The following is a 26,824-nucleotide window of genomic DNA, read 5'->3' on the forward strand; positions in this document are numbered from 1 at the left end:
GAGTAAACGGTGACGGATAAATTAAGATGGGCTTGATCTGTCCCTTTAATACCGCAAAAGCGTGAAGAGCATTAGCTGAGACCATAGAAAACTTCATAGATTCCTTATCTCCAAAATATAGGAAGCATTTAACACTTAGCATTGCTCAATAAGATGGCCAGCTTGCCTGAACTGAACCGATTTGCAGACTTCAACAGTGAAGAGGCGCGCTCCACAGCTTGATAATTAAATTCCAAAAGGCGCGCGAGTCTCCGTGGAAAACAGTTTCCCGCCTCCCAGCCGGTTGCAGCTCGCTCAGCAACAGCCTCTCTACTCGAAGGCCGTGACGTCCCGCGCTTGCATTGGGCCCGCCCCCTGGGATCTTTCTGCTTCTGCGCGGTTGAGTAATCGATGATTTTGCTCTCTTAACTCCGCCCTCTGCCCCGGAAGTTAATGCAGAAGCCACACACCCCTCCTTGGCCGGCCCGGGCGCAGCCATTTTAATTCATATCTGAGTGGGCGGTGGCGGTTCTTGTTGGCGGTCTGGCTCCGCAGGGCAGGGGGCAATTTTAGTTGTTTGGGGGTGGTTTTTAGTTTAATTTTTCTTTTGTAGCTTGGCATCGCGGGCCAGTTCGCACGTTCTAGTCGTCTGAGGCCATGTCAGGAGACGGAGCCACGGAGCAGGTGAGGAAGGAGAGTGGTGGGGCCTCGTGGCGACCTCTTCTCTCTCCGTCTCTGTTCGTCCGAGTTCTCCAGCCATGTTCGCTGAGGAGAAATCAAGGGTCTAATGAACCCGAAAGACAGGGTTCAGAAGTACGGTGGTAATGGGGAGCAAGATCTGACTGAGATTTAAAACTTTTTTGGCTTCTCTGTCTTAGGCGTTAAGATGAACAAATATTTGATTTAGACAATAGCCAGGAAGCTACTTCGTCCTGTTTAGATTCATGGGACTTCTCCGGTGAGAGTCCTTCCTTTAATACCATTTTGGTGTTAAGGGGTTAGGAATTGATTGTTTTAACGTGTACTCGCTGTTTTCGAAGAACTTGACAGTGTTCCCTTCACCGCCTTTCCGATATATACTGTACCCAGAAAAAGGTTTGAGAAGTAATTTAAGATGAAACTAACCTGGAGAAATAGACTTTTGCATGAGCGAATGAAGAAGGAAGCAGTTTAGGAGTAAGAGCATCGTTATGCTAAGATTTGGGAATTTTGTGGTTTTCTCCTGCTCCTTCCCTTTCTTCTATCAGCATTTCATTTTCATTTTTCCAACGAAACAAGTAAGTGTAGAATTTGATAAATCGGAAATGAGAAGTATGTTTGGGCCACTGTAAGTAAAAGCATCTGTTTTTTAGTACTGGATATGTGATATCTAAGTATTTTAAAATTCAGATTCTTAATTAAATGATTTGTTTCTTTTGCTCATTATTCAGAATTTTGTAGGATAGTATTTACCTTTGAGTTTGAAAGAGGAAACTGGTGTTTTATGGAAGCTGTCAATTTATTTTTCGTTTCAAGTCTGGTATGTTTAGGTAAATAGTTTTTAAAATGGAGGCTAGCTAGACTGCAGTCTCAATTTCCTGAAATTTCCCATTGCCATAGAAACGAAATACACTTAGGTTTTCGTTTTTGAAGTCCCCAGCTTTTAACGTGGGGGCTGTTCTTGGAGGTTGACAGAGATGAGGCAGAACTGGCGTGTTCCTATTGAATAGGGTGACTGTAAATTTTATTATGTCGGGAAAGTTTGGCTAAACTGAATTTTGTGTTTGCTCGTCGACTGATTTCAGTCCTGAAATTTTCACAGTATTTACATTTTACATGCTGTTAGAATGCCCAAGAATGCCAAGTCTTAAAATCGTTATGTCAAGTCTGTTTTTGTATACCTACCCTTTTTCTGGGCTCATGTTTTGTCACCTAAAAGTAGAGGAGGAGTAATGTACTGAGGTGTTCATTGAAAGCTTCCCGAATTCATTGTTAATTTTTAAATTTATCTAAAATTGTAAACACACTGAAATGTTGCCATGACCTTTCATTTCAGAACTGTGGTGTTTTAAGTGGGAGAGAAGGTGGTAAAAATTTAAAGAAAAAAATTTCACCCAAAAGTTTTTATGTGTAAAGTTTAGGACAAGGAAAAGTGCAGTGAACAACTGCAGTACAGTTCTTCACCTAGAATCGACAGTTGTTGAGTGTTTTGCCATATTTGCTTTATCTCCTTGTATATATTTATTTGAAAGTAAGTGACATATTCAGCCCCCCTTATTTCAGCATTCTCTTATACAGTATAAGGCATTATTGCTGTTATATAACCATTATACCATTTCCCACCTAAGAAAATTAATAGCAATACCGTATCATTACTAAAAGTAAGTCCTAAGAATGTGATTCATAGGGTTTTAGTATTTTAAAAATCAGAATCTACACTAATATGTATAAAATGGATAACTAATAAGAACCTGCTATGTAAAAAAATTAAATTAAATTAAAAAAAAACCAGAATCTAGTCTAGGTTAGTTGCATCATTTGGTTATGTCTCTTGAATCGTTCTTCTTTTTTCTCCCCTAGGATATTTATTGTCTATTTGAAGAATCCAGAACAGTTCTCTTGCAGAACTTCTCATTTTATGTCTGGGCTTATTTGATTTGTGTTTGTGTGGTGTCATTTAACTTGTCCCCTCATCTTCTGTATTTCCTGAAAATTATGGTTATGTCTAAACTCAGAGCTTTGATAGTATTCAGGTTAAATATTTTTGTGTAGAATACTTTATAACATCACATCAAAAGGCACTTCATGCTAGGTTCCAGTGTTAGTAATGGTTAAGTTTGCTCACTTGGTCAGGGTTAGGGTAATGACTGCTGGATCTCTTCATTGTAAAGGATTATTTTCCCCTTTGCAGTTAGTAATCTGTGGGTTGATAACTGTGTTCCTCAATAACCTTTTATCTAGTTATTTATCATCAATTGATAATCTTTAAATAAATCAGTTGTTTCCTTGAAAGTGGCAAATGGTGGTTTTTAAAAAAATCCTATTCTGTCTCTACTTACTGGCTCATATTTTTTCCTCAAAGACGAAGTTCCTTTTTTCTTTTCCCCTCCTTTTAAAAGATTGAGGATAGCTGTGGATTCATGGGGTTTCTCTGTATTTACTGTGTTAAAATCAGCTATAACCTTTTCTTTTTCTTTTCTTTTGTTTGTTTTTTAAATGCTTAACTTGTCCTAGCCTTTATGGTGCCTCCTATATGCTATATATTTTTTCCATCAGTCAGTAAGACATGTTTTGACATCTGATGATCAACAGATAGTTATCTTCATATAATCTTTTAAACTCTTTAAAGATACATTTCAAACATGCAAGAAAAAAAGAATAGTATAACGTATGATGTTTCTATCATAGAGCTTCAACTCACAGCAAAACATGTTTTCTCCATACTTTCACTTACTCTCCCCACCTCTATTACTTTGAAGCAAATCGCAGATGCTGTATTATTCAACTTTAACTGAAATGGTAATTAAATGATACCTTAAAAAGTGACATGATCAAAAATAGGAATCAGCTCGCTTGATGTGTAAGGCAACAGTTAATGAAAATTTAGAGGAAAAATGAGATGATGGACAAGGAAAAAAAAGACTAAACAAAACTGAAGAATAATAAGAAAAACATCAAAACCACTCTGAATCATGGATTTGCTTTGGAAAGATGGTAAGGGTGGGATAGAGAAAGAATCCTGTGAGATATGAATTACAGATTTATTTTAGCTGGTTAGCATTGAAACTCAAAAAAAAGTTTTGTTCAGTAAACCTGATAATATCTTAAATTTGTTATTCAAAAATATAGATGGTCCTTTCTTCGTACTGAATCTCTAGACTTGTGCTGTATGAGAGAGGGAAGTGATTGTAGACAAGCAAAATCACAGCTAAGGTTTATTGTGATTTTTTTTTTTTTTAACTCTTGTAAGGAAGTTCTGTTTTACATTTAGAGGGCTATTTAAATTACCTTGCAGTTTTGGTGCGTATTCTTCTGGAGCTTCGTGTTTACTGTTTTTGTCAGTTTAATGGTGACAAAACCACCTGCATATAGGTTTTGTTAGGTTTTCCCCCTAACAAAAGCACATCTGGTTCCCGTGTGGAATTATGGCTATATTTTTATCGTGTACATTTTTTTTTTACTGCTTGATTCAACTTCTGATCTCATTCTTCACTCCATTTTACCTTGTGCATCACCTCTACAGAATTTAATAGGCTATTGGTTAGAGTTTCTCCACTGGGTTTTGAGTTGAAAGGCTGCCTTAGTTATTCACCATTGCACCTTAAAAACCTAGAAACACTGTTTTGATAATTAAAGGTGTTCACTAAATAAATGGATAAATTTTTGCATTCAGGCTATATGTTACAAAATTTTAAAGAATTGTATCTTTTGGGAATACAGGTGCTTATAATTATTGTTAATAATTAATACAAAGTAAAATATTTTGGGGCATAAGAGTGAATGGTTTCTCAAGTTTTGTTATATGTATTTGGCCAAGTCAATTCCCATGAACCTTTAAGTCCCTAAAATTCTGTTTCTACACTTTTGTGTTTTAGGAATAAGATTTGAGTTTTCAAACAATTCATAGCCTATTCTAGAATTAGGAAGGCCTAAAGTATAAAAAGAATGATCCTTACTTCGGAAAAATTGCATGACTTGAAGGAGCACAAATTAATTGCCAATAATTCTTAACAAAAGGGGAATTTAGGGCCATAAATAATTGTTTTGCTTTGGGTGAAAAATAAGTTTAGTAAGATATAGAAAATATGAAAAATATGTGTTCGATTATATACTTACTAATGAGGAAAGAAAGATGAAACACTCAATGTTGAAACCTGATTTATTTTGTTGAGTAACCATTAATATCTAGTAGGGCTTAAAGGGAAATAGTGCCAATTTTAAACCCAAGTGGATGTGTGTGGAGGTTAGTAGAGGGAGGGAAAGGCCAAGAATATATGTTATAACAACAGTGTGTTCTTTGGATCCAATTATTCTTATCTGTTGTTAACAAAAGCTTTCTGTAATAGCCTTTCCTACTTTTTCCCCCCTCCTATTTTAAGATACTTAGTATAATAGTTTGGGGCAGGCAAATTTGATTTGATCTTATTGTTAATATTTCTTGAGGAAACTGACTACATAGAATACTCTATTTGGCAGTAATTATTCCTAAGAGAGATTGATCTGTGTTTACAGAAATATTGGTTTTCCGGAGAAGTACAACAGAAGGAGATTGTGTTAGAAGAGATTGCATTCCCTCAGCATTAGGAATACAGAAATTTACATCCTAGGTAGACCTTCCAGAATGGCAAAATCTGTTCAGATGTTTGTACCTATTCAGTGGATGATTGGAAAAAACAGTTCATAGTTTTAAGCTTTTCTGCCATTGTCTCTAAATCTTTATTCCTCTTTAGACAAGACCTAGTTGTGAATTTGAGTCTTTTTGTTTTACTGAACAGTTGGTAATGGTGTGAGAATTGATTTTAAAATAGATTTTAGTTAAACAAATGTTTAAACCATTTTTAGATTAATGGATAGGTTATAATCAGCAGTAAATATTGAATAAAACCAGAAGCGTAAAGCTGTGTCTAATTGTTGTTTTCTAATGTTTCACTTAGTTTATCAAGTGAATTAATATTTTGGCTACTCCTGGTCTGAAGCTGCATTTTTCAAATTCTAAAATATTAAGACTTTTATTTATAGTTTGTAGCTGTTTGTTTCCTGGGGGATGAATAAACAAATTTAATAAGCAAATATGATAAGTATAATTATTTAGACCAATAACCATTAGCCTATTTTTTCTTTAAGTTTTTGAATTGTTTGCATGTTTAGTAGATTTTAGTCTTTGGAAGGTTTGAATGGATTATATACAGGATACATATTCAGATTCATTCACAAAAAACATCTACTAGAGTTTTGTTGCATTGGTAAAGGAACATAGGACTAAGCTGGCGTCCAGTATTAATGTCATCTGTCACATAAAATGCTTAATTCTCTAGGCATATGAATCGACTCAGTTATTACTTGCAGATAGTCTTGCAGAGCGCTACCCTAGTCTACTTTTAACTTTGAAAGAAGACTACCAAGACAGACTTAAGAGTTGGAATGTATGTATTTGCAGTTTTCTTAATGTTTTAACAACAACAACAAAAGGAATGACTTAGGTCTGATTCCACTTTATTTTTGAGGAAACACCACATTTGGAAAAAAATATATTTACAGAACGGATGGATTAGGTGGTGTTTCTCAGAATGGAGTCCATGGTCCATTGCATCACATTCACTTAGGTGCTTTATAAAAGTATAGGTGCCGGGCTTCCCTGGTGGCGCAGTGGTTGAGAGTCCGCCTTCCGATGCAGGGCACATAGGTTCGTGCCCCGGTCCGGGAGGATCCCACATGCCGCGGAGCTGCTGGGCCCGTGAGCCATGGCCGCTGAGCCTGCGCGTCTGGAGCCTGTGCTCCGCAATGGGAGAGGCCGCAGCAGTGAGAGGCCCGCGTACCGCAAAAAAAAAAAAAAAATGTATAGGTGCCTATACCTCAATTTCAGACGTACTATCAATGTAATAGATTCTGTAGGTGAGGCTGAGAATCTTCATTGGAAATGAGTATCACATGTGATTTTTATGTAAATGAAAGTTTGCAAATCACTTAGGTTAGGGATTGAAGCTACTTGGACCTTCAAAGTTGGTTTTGAATACATTGATAAAATAAATGGAGAGGGCTTCCCTGGTGGCGCAGTGGTTGAGAGTCCGCCTGCCGATGCAGGGGACACGGGTTTGTTCCCCGGTCCGGGAAGGCCCCGCATGCCGCGGAGCGGCTGGGCCCGTGGGCCATGGCCGCTGAGCCTGCGCGTCCGGAGCCTGGGCGTCGCAACGGGAGAGGCCACAACAGTGAGAGGCCCGTGTACCGCAAAAAAATAATAATAATAATAAATAAATAAATAAATAAATGGAGAAAAACATTGCAGATTATTTGAGGATGGTTAGGCCTTTGATAGTATTTTTACTGATTTTTCTCTCCCTACTATATTTAGTCACTCATTATCCTTAATAGTGGAAAGTACTCATTACAAAACTAGTTTTGAGACTCTTCTCTGCTTGTTCTGTTGCAAAACCCAGCAAAAATCTTGGTCAAAAAGCTAATATAGGTTTACATCCTTTAATTTACTGCATTCCTCCCTGCATACTTTTGATGTTTATCACTTGGTTTAAATTTTCACTGCCCTCTAGTTTAACTTAATTTCCATATGACCTCCAGCATAACACCCTCCCCCATTTACCACAAAAATAGCTGTTTGGAGAAAGAGAAGTACCCTTTTTTTCCTGTCCAGGTTTTACTTCCCTTGTGGAAATGGAAAGAAGGAATTAAATTAGATTATAAATTATTTAATCATTAATATAATAGTGTCTGTCACTTCTCCACACCACACGCCATTAACAACCACCTGATATAAATTAAGCTATCGTATAGAAAGAAAGTGGTTTGCAGCTTAACTCGGTTTCCCAGAGGCTACATGACATATCCACAGTTATACGAAAAGGCTATTAAAAATGTTGCTCCCTTTTCCAACTACATAATTGTAGTTTTGTGGTCTTATACTTCATCAAAAACAATATATTGCAAAAGGTTGAAAGCAGAAGCAGATGTCTTCTATTCAGCCAGACATTAAAGAGATCAGAAAAATGTAAAACAGCGCCATTTTCACTATTTTTTTTAAATTTTGGAAAACATTTTAAAATAGAAGTTTATTTTAAATGAATTAACACATTAAAATCTTTACAGTTTTAATTTTTAGTATGATAATGTTGATTTAACCCCCACATTTTAAAAATAGTCTCTGGGTCCTCATTTTTAAGAGTGCAAAGTGATTCTTTATAAGAAGTTTGAGAACTGTTGAAAGGAGCCTGTGAGACAATGTCATAAGTTCTATTTCTGAGTTAGCTTCACAAAACAAAAGGTTAAATATAGAAAGTAAAAAGACAACCAGGTGAATGGGAGAAAATTTTTGTATATCGTATATCCAATAAAGGACTAGTATATAATATGTAAAGGACTCTTGCAGTGCAATAACAAAAAAGAATTAAAAATGGCAAGCAATCTGAAAAGACCCTTCTCTAAATATATACGAAAGCCAATAAGAACATGAAAAGTGCTGAACTTCATTAGCCACCAGGGAAATAAAGATCAAAACCACAATGAGTTATCAGTCTACCTGCTCGGATGGTTATACTCATCAAAAAGATGGATAATAACAAGTGTTGGTGGGGATGTAGAGAAATTGGAGCCCTCACACTGGTGGGACTGTAAAATGGTTCAATCGCTTTGGAAAACAGTCTGGCAGTTCTTCAAAATGTTATGCAGAGGTTTGCTTTTTGACCTAGCAATTTCACTTCTAGGTATATACCTAAGTAAAAAGAAAACACAAAACGAATTCCACTCAAAAACTGGAAATAATCCAAATGTCCATCAACTGATTAATAATAAAATGTGGGATATCCATGCAATGGAATACTTAGCAATAGAAAGGAAAGTACTGATATATGATAAGCATGAACCTTGCAAACATGCAAAGTGAAAGTCAGAAACAAAACACATTGCATGATATCATTTACATGAAATACCTGCACATCTATAGAAACAAAGTAGATTGGTGGTTGCCTAGGGCTAGGGGGATTGGGAAATGGGATTGCCTGTTAATGGGTACCGGTTTTTATTTAGGGTGATAAAAATGTTTTAAAATTTATTATGATGGTGAATATACTAAATTTAAGCCATTGAATCTTACACTTTAAATGAGTGAATTGTATGGAATGTGATTATGTCTTAATAAAGCCATTATTAAAAATGAAAAAGGTCAAACATGTATAATGTATCCTATCTCCATACTTTAAGCCAGTTGTACACGGGTTATTATTCACATAGAAAAGTTGATATTTTAGCAGTACACTACGACTAGAAAAACAGTTCATAGAACAGGTACTGGAGGTAGTTCCCCAGCAACATTTTCGCCTTATACAAAAAAAAGTCCGTCGTCTACTTCACAATTTTTTCTGATTTTTGTACCCGTTTGAAATAGTATATGTTGGTGTGTATGTGTATACTCCTTACAGTTGTGTTATTTTTCTGGTTTTTAAAATTGTGCAAATCAAAGAAGTTCCCACTGTCCTACTAGTATCATTAAATGTGCATGCCTTGGGAACTGAACTAGTCCAGCTTTTGTTTTGCTCATTTGATTTGGGGCCCATCCTACTCCCCATTATCATCCCCCTGAAGAATGATAATGGGATTACAGATATTCCAAAGACAAAAGCTGGATTTTGATAGCGTTTCTTTATGGTAATGTTTTTGGGACATGTAAGCATGAGACGGCTCTTCTTTTGCTATAACTAAGGAGAGTTCTGACCTCATTCCATTACAAATGGGCACTGAAAACTTGGAACAAGTTTTCTTAAAGTGACCTATTTCTCTGATCTGGCAACAGATTCAGGAAATAATATTACAAGTCCATTCCTTATGGAGACTCAGTCTCCTCGTGGATACTAGAAAACTGTTCAATTTTCATTTGCTTTACAGCAGTGTGGTAACCAGGCCACAAAACAAAAATGTTATGCTCTTGGTTACCCAATTGACTCATAGCTGTGGTGATGGATGACTTTTTATTGTGAGAATTAAATGTGGCCTTTAACTACCAGAGGATACTCTTGGCCATTTTGGTTACCTTCTGTTGTTAATTAATTGATTGAGAATTATCTAAATAGATTGTTTTATGAATATTTAACTACATCCTTGTCCAGAGGAAAACATTTAGGGTTATAAGAGATTCTGTGAAGAGCTGAGCCATAGTTCTGCTGGATTCTAACTGGACTTCGGGCAGATTCATGTAAAATTTAGTTATATTTTTTATTATGAAATGGGGTTATCAGTTGCTTAACGAAGAGTGACAATGCCTAACATAGTAGATGCTCAATAGATGTTTTTTTAATATCTGATCCAGCATCCTTTCCATGGGGTTCTTGGGTCCCTGGTAACCTCTTCCCTCAGGTGTCTGTGGATAGAATTTTAGGGGTCCTCTGAACTTGAATGGGCAAAATAAAAGTTTTCACTAATCTCTAACTGAAATTGAGCCTTTCCTTCTATTACGAATGTAGGCAAGAAACCACACTAGTAGCGTTAGCAATAGCTGTGTGACTGGGACAGTCACAAAGTACTGTTGGCACTCATCACTAGACTCGCCACTAGATTTTGTTGTGTTAAGTATTTATTACAATATAAACTTTGTTTAAAAATATTTTGATAATTACATTTCAGTATAATTGGTTTCCTTTGAAACCCTGCATAGTTTATTTTGTGTATTTAAGAACATTATGCCTAGAAAGGCCATAGGCTTCTCTAGATTGCAGGAAGTTTCAGCAGCACACACAAAAAAAGTTTGGAATCCCTAGGGAGCCATAATTTTCAACTGAGGCTGCACATTAGAACCTCCTGGAGAGTTTTTTTTTGAGCATCTTTTTAAATTCCCTTTACCCCATGTGATTCTGATGTGCTGCCAGGGTTGAGAATCACTAAGTGAATGGCTTGTTTTATTTTGTAAGGAGACATTTATACTTGCTGCAATTATGCTGGTCAGATATTAGATGCTATCTTCTGAGTTTTTCTGTTCTTTTGCAGATTATGGCATACGTTATCTAATTTTGGTAGGTTAATTTTCAGCAAGTGGATTTGAGTGATTTGGCCTCCCACCAGACTGCTTTGAAACACTAATTGTTAGCATTGATTAATTTAGCTGATTTTTAATTCCTGATTTAAAGTTCCTGTATCACATTTACTTCTTATTTTACCGTTAACATATTATAGTTGATATCTTACGAATCCTAGTTTATTTTAAAGTATTTTTAAAGTTTGTCAAGAAGTAAACCGTTTGAAAGAAATCTTATTTTGTTGTATCCCAAGTGCCCATTCAGCAATGTCTGGCACACACTAGGCACTGAACAAATATTTCTCAGGTGAACAGTAAAAATTCAAACAGCAGAAGAGTATACAGTGTGTGAAGTACGCTTGTATGTGCTGTGTGTGTCTCCCCATCCACTCCTGTTTTTTTAACCAGCTATTATGGAGATTGTTTGATGTTGCTGTTTATAGAGCTGCATTGCTTTGTTCCTTTTAGTGACTACGGATTCCATAATTTATTTAGCCAGTTCTTTTACACATGATTATTTAAATTATTCCTAGTCTTACACAACAACAAACAGCCACATAGCTGATTACTGTCCTGTGTACATCTTTGTGTACGTGTAGAGTAGGGTAAGTTGTCAGAACTGGAATTCAGGGTCAGATATTCATGTTAAATTTTGGTCAGTACTACTGCTTGTTCCTGCCAACAATTCGAGAATGTCTGTTTCTATTGATATATATCCTTGCCAGTGCAATGTTAATTATAAAACACCTTTGTGGGTGCTTAAAACTTAACCTTCCAATGCAGGGGGTGCAGGTTCAATCCCTGGTCAGGGTGCTAAGGTCCCACGTGCATGGCCCAAAAACCAAAACATAAAACAGAAGCAATATTGTAACAAATTCAATAAAGACTTTAAAAATGGTCCACATATGAAATGAGTAGCGTTGACATATATACACTACCAAATGTAAAATAGATAGCTAGTGGGAAGCAGCTGCATCGCACGTGGAGATCAGGTCAGCGCTTTGTGACCACCTAGAGGGATGGGATAGGGAGGGTGGGAGAGAGACGCAAGAGGGAGGGGATATGGGGATATATGTATACATATAGCTGATTATACAGCAGAAACTAACACAACATTGTAAAGCAGTTATACTCCAGTAAAGATGTTAAAATGGTCCACATCAAAAAAAATCTTTAAAAAAACCCAGAAACACCCTTGATCTCTGTCTTGTGACTTACATTTGTATTGCTTTCGAGTGTTTAAAGTTCATTGTTCTTTTTCTATGAACTGTTCGAATTCTTTGCCCATTTTCTCTTTGAGTTTCTGATCTTTTAGTGACTGGACTTTATATTAATAAATTTAATACTTTGCCATGTGTGTTGAGGGTATTTTTTAAGTTCGTCTTTTCACTGTCATTGTGATACTTTTCCCATGCACAAATGTAAATAAACTTTAAGAATTAAGTTTACTCTTTTCAGAGGCTTTTAAAGAGCCTTCCTGGGCAAAGATACATTTCACTATATTTTCCAATGGTTCTTGTGTTTTTGTTTTTAATGTTTAAATCTTGATCTATCTGAAATTAATTTGGTAGAAAGGGTAAAATAGGAATTCAACTTTATTTTGATAGATACAGTTATTCTAGCACCATGCATTGAATAACCCAACATTCCGATTTGAAATGCCACCTTTATTATTTGCTGATTTTCCATATATCCTCTTTTTGAACCATTCTGATCTGGTGATTTATCACCATTGCAGTACTCTTTATTTGTCATTTTATGTTCTAATATGTGGGTGGGACCAGTGGTCCTCCTTTATTAAACTTTTCCAGTTTTAGTTTCTAAACTAAAGTAGTTTAAGCAAGCTACTTATAAAGCTCTTGTGTATTAGTTGAATATCCTAATTTTGATACAAAATTATATTAGTCTTTTAAAACATGGTTTTCTTTCCAAATAAATGTATACTTATCAGTGGTGGAAACTGATTTATTCCAAAGAAAAGTATACTTCTTCCAGGTAATTTTTTTCCCCTAGACACATGACTTGAAAATTTTTTTCCCAACTGCTATTTTGACAGAATTGCTTGGTGAAATATTAATTGCCACTAAGGGGGAAAAAAAAAGGAAAAAGAAAGGTATTAGGGGCAATGCTTCCCTCTCTATCCCCTCTTGAATGTTACTGATATTTATTGCCATACTGTGGATTTCAAGAAGTCCTACAAAAAAGGTAAAACCAAACTTAGTACAGATTAACATTTATCTTAATTTTTTGAGTATCACTTTCTTTTTGTGGCACACAGTAGTATTCTGAACAACAGTTTGAGAAGTAATACTTGTATTTATGCCTCAGGTCCTAGCTTCTCTTTTAGGTATTAATTTTTTAAGATTATATTTCTATAAGAAAAATAAAACTACCTTATTAAAGAGTTTAGAAAATATTAAAAGAAGGGGGGGGAAGTCACCTGTACTTCTACCACCTATCACCCAGACATGACTACTAAATATTCTAGTACAATCTTTTCAATCTGTTTTATTGTGGATTTCTTTTATAGTTTTCATTATGCTGTATATACACTTTGTAAATCATGCTTTTAAAACTTTCATATCAAAAATAAAATTTCCGTGTCATTTCTTGCTTTTTCTTTGTGGTTCAGGATAAATTCTGTATAGCAGTGTTTCTCAGTGTTTCTCAGTTGGTCCAGGGACCCTGTGGGTTCCCAAGACTTTCAGAGGACCTGTGAGTTCATACTGTTTCATAATAGATTTAAGACATTATTTGCGTTTTTCACTGTTAATCTCATGAGTCTACAGTGGAATTTTTACATGAGTTGATATTGCAGAAGGTTGAATGCAGAAGCAGATAAGAAAATCCAGCTGTATTTTGAAGTCTGACGTTATATAGATTTGCAAATATATGTAACATGATCTCGCTGAATTTTTAAAGTTATTTTTCATTAAAATGTTAACATGTAAATAATTTTATTGTTATTTGTACACGAATAAATATCTAACATTTTTCTCAGTTTTCATTTCTAATATGGTAAATCCTGAAATAACCCACATGAACAAAAGCTCTTTGGTATACTCAAGGGTATAAATAAAAGGGGTCCTGAGAATACAAAGTTTGAGAACTGCTGCTCTATATTATTTCATGTAAAAGATGGGTTTATTTAAGTTTTAAAAATGTTTTTTAAAAGTATATGTTCACTTGATTTTGTTATTATGCAAGAGATTTATGATAAGATAGTATATATAGATTATAGGAAACACAGGCCTCTTTTATAAGAGGACATTTTTATGCTTTGTACTGTGATACTGCATCTGGGGGCTGATATGTTGTGCTTGAATTAAATTAGGCCTGAGATTTTTAAAACAGTAACTTCAGTTCATTGTTTTTTTTTCTCCCTAGGCAGCTGAGTATGTCCCAGAGAAAGTGAAGAAAGCCGAAAAGAAATTAGAAGAGAATCCCTATGACCTTGACGCTTGGAGCATTCTCATTCGAGAGGCACAGGTTTAGTGATATAGGATTACATTTCCTTCTCTATGGGTCCAATCACACTACTTGGTTCTGCAGTAAATAATACATTTATAATCCTAACATTGTAAATGCTGTTTATTGGTTTTCAATTTTAGAATCAACCTATAGACAAAGCACGGAAGACTTATGAACGCCTTGTTGCCCAGTTCCCCAGTTCTGGCAGATTCTGGAAACTGTACATTGAAGCAGAGGTTAATATTTTATTTTATTTTTTCTTATATAGCTTTTGATGGGAATTGCAACATACACTATAGTGATAGAAAACAAATTAGGAACATAGATAGCACAACTAGGACAAGGAGGATTTAAAATGTCTCTTGCCTTTATTTTGTAAAATAGGTATGAAGGAGTAATTAAAATGAATTTTTGAAATTTCGGTCTTTACAAGCTGATGATTGTTGCATTTTGGAGTTGCAACAACATTAAAACAGTTTCAATGGTATTGGAGTGCTTTAGCCTTTTATTTACTTGTCATGTGTCAATTTATTGCCTCCTGTGTCATTTATTTAGAACTCATTTTTCTTTTTATTCCTATTTACAAACTAATATGAACGGTATTATAAGAAAATACAGAAATGTTAACTTAGTTTCATAGGGTATTTTGAGTGTCTCTGGTTAAATGAAACCTTTAGGTGAAAAATTATTTTCGATTTTAATTTTGTGAAAATGCATGGTTTGTCAATGAATGTAAGCACTTCAATAATTTTAAAAAACGTTTTTCTATAGGATAAAGTTTACATTATACAGGAATAAGCTAATACGAACTCAAACCTATGTAATCATAATTTACCCAATGATACTTTTTGTTTTTTTTCTTTCTAACTCTCTTGAAATTTGAAGTCAGGCATGTTTATTTTAAAGAGTAAAGGCCCCATTCTTGGTTATGATTAGAAGGGAAATGTTCATTTTTGAAGACCGGAATTAGCAATCCAGATGATAATAAAGTGTGAATGTATCGATAACAGTTGGCACCAAGTAGTCATTTTTCAGGTGATATATTAATGAGATGTAAGGGGTAAGATGGGAATAGTTGATATCCCCATTAAGCTGAAAATGATATCCATTTCTTTTTATGACTTAAGAAGTATTCTTATTTGAGTATTAATTTTGTAATATAAATTCTCAACATAATCAAGTACACTGCAGCCTCGTCATAACATATTCCACAGTAGCTGAAATTTGATAACATGTGGGTCTGTTTTGGACCTATCAAAGGGCTTTAGTCATCAGCAGTACTGACTTCAACACAACACAGTGTCACCTGTGATGTGTCCCTCAGAAATGGACCCAACCAATAGCAGATTTAAATTGAGGCTACAGTGTACTCACTGTATTTGTGCTGTAGTTTATATTGTATTACTTTGGGAGGCGGGGAATTACTGGACAATAGCAGGAACATTGTGTGTGTGTTAAATTTTTTCTGTGTGGTTGTGTATGTGGTATGTGTGTTTGTGTGTTTGTATGTGTGAGAGAGATTGTACCTTATGTGGAGTCTGGTTGTGGTTTTGGACCAAGAGCATATCCTTAAGGTTTTATCACTTATCTTTTGGGACCATTTCCTTCCTTTAGTATATCTAATTATCAGAGTAGACTGTCATGGAATTCACCAGGTGAGTGAATAGGCCTGTCTGAAGTGTGCTGAAGCCAGGATCACCTGTACTTGGTCTTCATTCCAGTTTGACTTTACATATTAGCTTATATGCAGGCTCATCAGAAATTAACATAATTGGTACATGATAGTTTTTGTATAATGAAGTGGTACGTTCTGAGTTTTAGAAGTTTCTTTCAGTTTCTCAAATATTCAGGTATTATTCATGCATTTTATTATAGCATAAGTGAAACTGAAATTGGCTGTTAGATACTGCATTCTGTAAGTATAAGCACAGTGAGTCTGTTTCTCCCATTTCCTAGCTAAAAATACAAACTGCATTCTAAAAAAAAATTCTGAGACCAGATGTTATGCCAGAGGGCTGAAAGTTGTCTAAATAACAGACTCATTTCATGTAATATTTCAGAGCTGTTAGCAGTTGCCTGATTGATTTAGTTGGTAATGTTTGCAGTTTCACACGCATACACACACAAATATGAATGTATGTATAAAACACCTTTTGAGAAAAAAATGGTAAAGAATATATATGTGTGTTTTATAAATTTTATATTTCTGGTTTAGGAATTAAGATGTTAAATTGAATGCAAATTTTAAAAATGCATATCCTGAGCTATGTTTTCCTCTTTCTTAATTTGCTCTTTATTTTCACAATTGTACTTTGTTTAGCCTGTGAGGGGCTAAAGTTTTCTTTGGCCGTATCACCCAATGTGGCCTTTAATATTTCTGAAGAAGACATATATTTATAATACATTAAAATCTGAAGTAATAATAAGAATGTCTTTAAAGATAATACTAACAGTGTTTACATAACATCCTGTATGCACTCTCAAGAAAATAAAGTTTTGTTAATACATTTGTTGTAACTCAGTACTTCATGGTGGGAAAATTGTTTTATGTTCAGTTAAACCAGTGTGTGTGAGTCCAAATACATTTAGTTCCTTTCTAATAGAAAATACATACATCTTTAAAAATGAGATAATTTGCTTCCCCAGAGAAATTTCTTGTAAATCCTACTTATGAACAAAGTGGCAAAGGAAGGGGGTGTGTTTTAGGGGTTTGGGGAGTAGGGGGGTTACTTTTAAACTTGAAACATCAATTGCAAATGGGAGCATATTCTAAATAATTTTTAGTAAAGAAGTTAATGACACCAGTCTGATATTTTTAATATTTGCCAGTATATCACCTTTTCTCATTTCTGAGCATTTAGCAATACTCCTTGCTAAAAAGCTACTTGTGTAAAATTTGAACTTTAAAATGTCATCCTTAAATCATTACCCACTTTTATTTTTGTTGCTTATTGGAGGTAAAATTCCCTTAGGACCAACGTCTATATATTTAAAACACATACATAATTTCAAAATTAAGCCAAATTACTTTAATGTTGTATATATTATATAGGAGATCACATTTTGCCTCAACTGCTTGAAATTCTTTGCTTTCTTCTTGAATTCCAAAATGTTATTAGCCATATCATAAGAGCAAACAATTGTATGGCTCTTCTTAAAGTGATGCAGTATAGAGTCTAAATTGTTATGATATGAAAATAGTTTTGCTGCTGCTTGGTTTTAGTAAAGGAAACATTTTAATACATCTCTAGTTCATATACAGAAGTCTTAAATCTGCAGTACAATATATTTTAGAGTTTAAGAAATGGGAGTTTTTAAACACTAGAGTTAAGTGAAATACCCCTTTAGAGCCTAAGTGCTCTTTAAAGAACCCCTTTTTAGAGTGGTCAGAAGGGTCACTAAATATTAGCAAATTGAGAAAATTTATAGTTTTGCTACATTTTTTAAGTTGCCTTTCCCCTTTTGGTTTCTGTAGCTCTTCATGTAGCTAGGTAATCAATGTGACAGCATACTGTAAGCTACAAATAACTTAGTGTTAGAAGTAAGTTGTTTTGAATTGGGCCACATTCATAAGAAATTTTCTTATGAAAGGATGATTTTTTTTTATTGTTAGCCGAAGGAGAAATGAAGAAGGTAATGCTGCTGGTAATAGCAACAATGTATCTTGCTGTCTGTGAAAGCTGTAATTCTTTAATAAAAGTATGTAGAGAATTGATTGCCTTTTATTAAAAACTTTTTAATGTGAATCCTTTTCTTATAAATACTGAGTTGTGACGTACATATTTCAGTTTTTCAAAATAACCTTTCTACTTGGGAAAAATGACTTTTAAAAATACCTTTCTTCTTGGAAAATCGAAGTGAACTCAGGATGGAACATGGGTGACCTAAATTGAAATAAACTTCTCCACTGTCAATACTGTTTTAATTTCTCTAAGTAACAGTTTAAACTACTGTATTATGTTTTGTATATATTGAGCAATGTGATTTTTAAATGCAGGAAAAAATTTTAATTATATAGATTTCTTTTCTATACTTCAGCTTGCAATCTTTTTTTTAAAAAATCTGTACTCTTTTCTTATAGATCTGCTCTTTTCCTGTTTGTAATAAATGTTGGTCCATGTCTGTGTGATTATTCAGATTTTTCTCTAAAATGCAATATGCTTTTTAATCTATAGTTTCTTAAATGCATGTATAAATGTAGTGTAGGGGTATAAAAGAAAACAAATTTTGCAAACACTGAAGTGAGTGATCAAATATCTGAAAGTGATATGGATAATTACATACTATTTTTAAAACAAAGGAAATATTTCCATTTACTGTTTTAAGTAGTAAACTTCTATTTTAGGTCTTACTGAAATATCTCATCCCATTCATTTTCCCTTCCATTATTGTAGCACAGATGTTTAGGTTTTTGTCACTTCCACTAACATGATCTGTACATTTTTTTCCTTGGAGCCTTTTCTTTTCACCCCAGGCTTTGCAAAATAAAACTATTTGCAAAAAGACATAGATAATTCAGATAACAAAATTTCTCTTAAAAAAAAATCTTGTTTTTTTATTCTTTATGTCTTCTAGGTAATTTGTTTTATGTGAAGTGTAGCCCTTTATTTTCAGGCAAAATCTTGTACTAATCAACCTGATCATTTTTATATTTCTTTATAAAACAAATTTATAATCATTGAGTCACTTATAAGAATATTGGGAAAAAAGGTTCATTTTTTCCCCCTCTTCAAAGACTCTTAAAATTTTTAGCCAGGCTTTTTTATATTCTGTTTTTGTGTATCTAATAAGAGTTATGGTATATTCTAAAAATCTGGAAAAGCCATCTCTAACCAGATTTTTTTAAGTGTATACGTTCCAAAATTTGTTGTGAAACATAAAGAGCTATTTTTATCATGCAGTTTGAGGTTTCCCTGTGGCTAGTAGCTTAGCCTAAATTTCTTGGGCATTTATGGAATAACATAGTAATATACAATGCCAAGTAATTAGTGTTTTAAATTACCGGGGGTTGTAGTCAGTAAGGTCTTGGGGGATTAATCTGCTATACAACCCCCTGGACATCCCAAGCGATACTCATTAAAGGTAGGCTCCAACATGTGGCATCCATGAATAAACACAAACTCCCCTAAGCCTTTTATACTGCTGTGGAGTTAGAAACCTCCATATTTGGAAACAGAACTAACCCTAACATGAAAAAAGCCTTTTTTAGGGTGCTCTGTGGTTTTGGTTCCAACTTTGAGCATAAGGGAACCTGGTGGCAATTAATTGACTTTCTCTTAAAAGACAAAAAGGCCTCATAAAGGCTCAAGCGTTTTCTAACGGGTTAGTGTGTGCTTTCAACTTGCAAACAGCTGTTCCTTTTAAATGAAATGAGTCTGGCGCAAGGCATTTCCAAGAAATGAAGATGTCTGAAATAATACTAGTGATGTCTATGAAAAGCTGCACTTCTAAATGTGGACAAGAATGCATTTATTTGCTTGTAAATAACTTCCTTTTTAAACTTTAACTTTTATTACTAAACATTTTTACTCTTAGCAACTTTGGAGCAGAAAACAAGTAGTCGGTTAGTATAATGGCATAATAAATTCTGTATAAAATTTTCCCCCACGTATTCAGAATCTGCAGCAAATTCAACAAAATGGTGAATGTTTGCTTTGAATACAACCTGTTGAGAAACTAACCGGCTTTTCTAAAGCTCAGGAAAGCATAACCTGGGGTAAGTTTTACCATTTTGTATGCTAGGAAACCTCCAAAGAAAAATTTTCTGTTTGGAAATGTTAAGTGATAGTTCTGAAAACAGAGTCTGATGTCAAGGACAGTACTGAAATGTTGTTTTGGAATAATTACTTTGAAATGTAAAAAGGTCCAAAGATAAAGTCCCAAAGCTATTCTTAATCTTCCTAATACTTTTTTATTCATGTTACAGAACATGTTCAGTTACAACCTTTTTTTTAAATACAAAGTTTTAGCTCTAGCATATATAGATAACATTATTATAAGTCTTTAAAGATTCCTGTATATGGGAAACGGTCTTTTTTTTTTTTCTCTTTCAGTTTATTGAGATACAATTGACATGCAGCATAAGTTTAAGATGTACAACATAATGATTTGATATATGTATGTATTGTGAAATGATTACCACAGGGTTTAGTTAGCGTCCATTACCTCACATAATAACAAGGGAAATGGTCTTACATATATTTTTTACATCTTTATTGGAGTATAATTGCTTTACAATGGTGTGTTAGTTTCTGCTTTATAACAAAGTGAATCAGTTATACATATACATATGTTCCCGGATCTCTTCCCTCTTGCGTCTCCCTCCCTCCCAACCTCCCTATCCCACCCCTCCAGGCAGTCACAAAGCCCGAGCTGATCTCCCTGTGCTATGCGGCTGCTTCCCACTGGCTTACACATGCATAAAGCAGGGGGCTAAGCTAATTCATCTTTCAGCTCTAAATTTGACTTAAACCTAATATCCATTTTGACTTTAAATATGTAATACATACATAGCCATAGTCTGTTGAATTAAAAAAATTTCAAGAAAACCATCATCATGAAATAGCACTCTTTTTTTCTTCAAATTGAATACAGAAATTGTCATCAATATAAGACAAACGTTACAGAAATCGTCATCAATATAAGACAAACGTTACAGAAATCGTCATCAATATAAGACAAACGTTACAGAAATTGTCATCAGTATAAGACAAACATAAAATGGTCTTATATTGACTATGGCTATGTATGTATTACATATTTAAAGCCAAAATGGATATTAGGTTTAAATCAAATTTAGAGCTGAAAGATGAATTAGCTTAGCTCCCTGTTTTATGCATGTGTAAAATAAGTCAAGAGATTGTTATCCCTTAGGGCCAAAGTTTGCAAATAACAAAACTTTAGGATCACCTGGGAAGCTTTTAAAACATTCAGGCTTTGTAATTATTATTCCTGCATTGCTGACTCAATCTCCAAAGGATGGACATGTGGGATCTGTTATTTTTAGGTGTTTCTGGTAGCCAGTTTTGGTAATTGAGGTTTTCTTTAGAGGGCAATAATTGAATCTTATTGCCATGAGTATATTTCATACCTGGCAGAATACTCCCTATACTTGTCTGGAGTATAAAGTGATTGTTCTTTTGACTATACCATGTTGTGGTTTATCAATCAGTATATAGTCAATCAAGAAGTAATCTTTAGAGGTATCTACAATTTGCTTGGTAGTATTTTTGACAGTGTGGTAACTATTAAATCTGCAGTCAGGTTTTGGGTTGCGTTTTGAACTTGGTCAGTTTTATTTATTTATTTATTTGAACTTAATTTTATTCCTGGGTTTGAAGCCTGATTTTCTAACTCCATAAACTTTTTATTTTAAACACAATATAATCACCTACGTCCCAAATTCTAAGAATCAACTTGTAAGGAAGTCTCATGTGTTAAGAGAGGGCCACTTAAGCTGTGGCTTAAAAGGATTACTGCAGGAACTCCCTGGCAGGATCCAATGGTTAAAGCTCCCTGCTTCCACTGCAGGGGGCACGAGTTTGATCCCTGGAGGTTCGATCCCTAGTCTGGGAACTAGGATCCCACATGCCGTGCAGCATGGCCCCCAAAAAAATGATTACCGCAGCTTTTTTTGATAGCTCTTACCCTTACTTCTGAGAATTTTTAAACATATGAATACCACATCTTCATATTTTCAGATTATTAGCTAACATCCATTCATTTAATTAGTACTTGAGTCTTTGTAATATAAAAGACTTTCTCATTCTTTTGGGGGGTGAAAATGGATTGTTGTCACAGAGTACCATTCATTATTTCTAGCTATTCCTGTAGTTCAGTTTCGATTCATTTCTAAATTTTTCATTACACAGATGAGTGCGTTTAACTCATGTCCCTTTATTTAAAAATTTTTTTTTCCTTAGTGGCTTTTTTTTTTTGCGGTACACGGGCCTCTCACTGTTGTGGCCTCTCCCATTGTGGAGCACAGCCTCCGAACGCACAGGCTCAGCGGCCATGGCTCACGGGGCCCAGCCGCTCCACGGCATGTGGGATCTTCCCGGACCAGGGCACGAACCCACGTCCCCTGCATCGGCAGGCGGACTCTCAACCACTGCGCCACCAGGGACGCCCCCTTAGTGGCTTTTGATAGTTTTTAAATGAAATGTTATTTTTTAATGGTATTTTTAGTATTTCTAGTTAATGTCTATTCTCAAGAGAGTTGGCTCTTTCCAGCTATAACTGAGAATTTTGCCACCAATGATATTTATAAAAGTACTCAAGTAATATCCAAATTTCATAAAACTTAAATGTCAAAAATGACATTACCTTAACAGAACAGCTGGTGAAAGTGTAGACTGTCATAGAAGAGCTTAAAAGTATTTGGGGAAGATTGCCAACAGAATAACTTGGTTTCCTGTATTGTCTATACATTTATTTTAATTCTTTGATCCACCATTTCCTTTGATTACCAGTTTTAACTATTGTGTAATAAGTGATTTTTTTTAAGGTTTTGTGGTTCTATTAGAATGTTAATAGGTGAGAAAATGCTTAAAACATATTCATTGTTTAGATTATCATTCTTCTAGATTAAAGATTCAGATTATATGTCCATCACTTAACCTGATTGACCAGTTTTTCATATCTGACATAAACTTTATCAGTTCTGTTTTTCGTGAACCGTAGGGGATTGGGTTGCATACATCATGACATCAGTGTATTTGCTAATAACAAAGATATTCTCGTATGTAAAGAAACTTATGAAACCCAGGAAATTTTACATTAATAGAATTTTAATCTGCAGTCTGTTTTCTTCTTTAATTATTGATCTAATAATGCCCTTTAGAGCAGTTTTCTTTTAAATCAGAATCTAATCCAAGATCATTGTATATAGTTGTCATTCCTCTCCAGTCTCCTTGGATGTTGAACAGTTTCTCAGTCTTAAATTTGATATTTCCTCATTAGATTCAGGTTATATACAGTATAGCTGAAAAGCTACAAATGGTTGTGTGTCCTCTTCAGAGACACGTGACGTTCATTTACCACTTATTGATGATGTCAGTGTTGACCATTTTCTCCACTGTGTAGTTACTGTTTTTACTTTTGTAACTAATAAAATAGCGGGGAGATATTTTGAGACTCTGTAAAAATCCTGTTTCTCAACAACTGCCCACTCAATTTTTAATCTATTATGATTTTTGCCTGAATCAGTGATGTTTTTCTGACATTATCTAGGGTTTTTCAGTGTATTTATTGTTGAATATAAATACGTACTTAAAGTTCAAGCTTATTTGTATTTGAAAACTCTTGTAAGGTACTAGCTTCTCCTTGCCCTCATTTTTTTTTCTTTTGAACAGCTTACTAATAGTTAGAAAAGAGGATGATTTACAAGATTCGTGCATTTTATGATTGTAGCAAGTTTTCCAAATATAAAATCATATATTCTGCCAGTAATACTTTTAAATTCTCTCACAAATCATAAGGGGAAGATTAAAAAATTTGCTCCCCAACTCATACAGAAACTTAACTGGTTGTATATTTTCATAACAATCATTGTAGGCTATGGGAAATAAATATATTGATTTACTTAGTTGACTAAATGGCAAATTATTTCATGTAAGAATTAATACGTGTTTTAAAAGTCATGAGATCTTTGATTTTAAAACAGGTTAAAAAGTGAGTGAAAAAGATCATTTGGATAAATGTTTGTGTTTGAAAATGCTATATTTTTCAAGTACTTATTTAAATTCTCAGTTGTTTGAGGTACAAATTAGAAAGTTAACACTTTAAAGGAAATAATTTCTCTATCAGCAGTTAAAGGGTGCTTAAAGCATGGGAGTGGTATTTTCCCCAAAGTAAGCTGTTCGGTTGTGCATTTAAGTTTCCCAGAGTTCACAGAATAGTTGATGAGATTTACACTTAAAGAACAGACATTCCAAATTGAAAGAACTTATTTATATATGTGTCTGTGATTTAATATTTTATAGTTAGTTGGGGTAGTTATTCGCTGTGTGTCTCAATGGCACGGTCAGAATTCTCCCCATTATTACTAAGACAGTGGCCTGATAATTTTTGCTAGTGTGGAAGGGATGTTTAAATAATTGTTAATTTATTTAAAGAATTGCAAGGAATTTGTAAATTTTACTCTACAAAGGACAGTGTGGAGGAATAGCAGTGACACAGAATTTGGAATCTGGTGACCTAGGATTTACTGCTTTTAGCTCTTCCATTGAATGAATGTGACCTTAGGGAAGCCATTAATTTTTCTTTCTTTTTTGCCTTCCCAATGTTTTATTATGAAAATTCTGAAACAAAAGTCAAAAGAATAATATAAGTATTACAGTAAATACCTATACACCTTCTTCCTTGATTCAATGTTATGTTTTGCCATACATGTTTATCTTTCTCTATACAAAGAATATTGTCCTACATAACCACAGTACCATTATCCCACTGAAAAGGAACAGTGTTCCAATATAATTTCATACCCAGCTCATGTTTATATTTTTTCAGCAGTCTCATATTCTTTCTAAAATGCCTTATTTCTCTGATGGATGAAATCACTTGTATTTTAACTTCTTATAATGGTCCTTCTGCTGGTGCCTTTTACTTAAATTTAACACAGATTTCATATTATTTCTCACTCTTGTTCCTTCCCCTTCCCAGTAGGAAAACTAATGTGAATTCAAGTGTTGTTTCCAATAATTTGTAAATTATGACATAAATGGAAACATCCCAGTATCGATTATAGACAAGAGCTGTCTTTATAACTATCCTGATACTAGAGAGTGGGATGGGAATTTTTTATATTTTTATTACTAAGAGGCAACTTATTTTATTCTAAATTTAACTATATTTGCAGTGAGTTAAAAGTTTTGAGGATCTTACCCAAAATATGCATAGGATTGTACTTGTTCTTAGAAATAAGCAGGTGTTTTTCAATTGTATCACATTTTAAGTGTAGATCTACAAAACTACTAAATTTCATGAAAAAAATATTCTATATGCACGTTATTTGAGGAAAAGAAGAGTGTGTGAGGATGATATTTTTGGAGGTGAAATATTTTCTAGAATACATTTTTAGAAATAAAGAGTGCATTTAAAAAATCCATTGTTGGGCTCCCCTGGTGGCGCAGTGGTTGAGAGTCCGCCTGCCGATGCAGGGGACGTGGGTTCGTGCCCCGGTCCGGGAAGATCCCACATGCCACGGAGCGGCTAGGCCCGTGAGCCATGGCCGGTGAGCCTGCGCGTCCGGAGCCTGTGCTCCACAACAGGAGAGGACCACGTACCGAAAAAAAAAAACATCCATTGTTGATTTTCAGTTGTTATTGAGAGTGATTGTTTTCTTTATTCTGATTACTTGCCTAAACAGTAATAGCTGAAAATAATTAGGCCTTTAATATATTCTGGGCACTGTGTTTAGTACTTTACATGGGATATCTGACTAATCACAGTTTACTTTTTGAAGTAGGTAAGTATTACCCCATTTTTTTCAAATGTTCAGCTTTTCTGAGATCTAGAGTTCTTAAATAGCTTTCCTAAGATAACAATACTAAAGTTTAAGCTACTGGGAAGTAAATAGGAAAGCTGGGGGCTTTATACTCAGATAATCTAATTCCTAGGTCTGGGCTCCTACTCACTAACCACTGTACTAACAACCTAAAGGACCTAAAACACAGTTGTAGAAATAGCTAAATAGTAGGTTCATAACTGAGTCCTTTTTTCTTTGCTCAAGTGTTTCTTGCATTCTTATTCAGCTATTAGGATTTGGGGGTACATTTGAAAAAATATGTATAATTGCCCCAAACCACATAAAATTGCTATGAATATTTTGGAAGATGGCATAGTACAATAACTAACACATAACTGCATCTTAGGGTTTGTATAAAATCTTAGTTCTAAAATTCTACTTTGCAAAATTCTGTTTTTACCCTTCACGGTTTTTAAACTTTTCTGCACTATGTACTTGGTTCAGATTTCAAATAGTAGAAAGGAATTCTGAACACAAAAGCGGCAAATCTTAGCAATTCTGACCCTTTAAGAAATTTCTAAGATTTTTTTTTTTTTTTTTGCGGTACGCAGGCCTCTCACTGTTGTGTCCTCTCCTGTTGCGGAGCACAGGCTCCGGACACGCAGGTTCAGCGGCCATGGCTCACGGGCCTAGCTGCTCTGCGGCACGTGGGATCCTCCTGGACTGGGGCACGAACCCGCGTCCCCTGCATCGGCAGGCGGACTCTCAACCACTCCGCCACCAGGGAAGCCTTAAGAATGTATTTTTTATAGCTCTAAATATTTACATTCAGCATTAATGTGAGAATAAGAAATTTTACCTTTCGTTTCTGATTTAGCAATTAGGAGTTTTATTAGGATGGAATTTTCTCAAATCAAGGCCAAACTTTAGAATTTAGGTAAAGTATGTTACCTTTCAATCTGCTTACTGAACGGTTATCTCTATACTTTTCTTTCCATAGAAGTCTTGCAAAATAAGTTTTCTGATAGGACAGTCTATACTTTATTGTGATTTTGGGGGGGGGAGATCTTTAACATGTTTGAAGTTAATGAAGCAAAACTTCATGAAAAAATAAAAATGAAAGATTAAAGGCAGGGAGCACAATATCTAGCTTCCTTTTTAAGAAAAAGTGAAAGAGGGTGTTAATTCCTATAGTT

General features: G+C 34.6%; 1 protein-coding gene across 1 annotated transcript in view; it reads left to right on the forward strand.

Annotated features, from left to right (window-relative positions):
- The first annotated feature begins 455 nt into the window (after positions 1-455).
- The window catches only part of CSTF3 (cleavage stimulation factor subunit 3), a 71,131-nt gene continuing 44,762 nt past the window's right edge, over positions 456-26,824 (forward strand). The window contains exons 1-3 of the mRNA XM_030864774.2: positions 456-663; positions 14,078-14,179; positions 14,302-14,397. Of these exons, the coding sequence (XP_030720634.1) occupies positions 637-663; positions 14,078-14,179; positions 14,302-14,397 (225 nt within the window). The 5' untranslated portion in view covers positions 456-636. The remainder of the gene's footprint in view (positions 664-14,077; positions 14,180-14,301; positions 14,398-26,824) is intronic.

Source organism: Globicephala melas, chromosome 8, assembly GCF_963455315.2.
Source record: "Globicephala melas chromosome 8, mGloMel1.2, whole genome shotgun sequence".
Lineage (NCBI taxonomy): Eukaryota > Metazoa > Chordata > Mammalia > Artiodactyla > Delphinidae > Globicephala > Globicephala melas.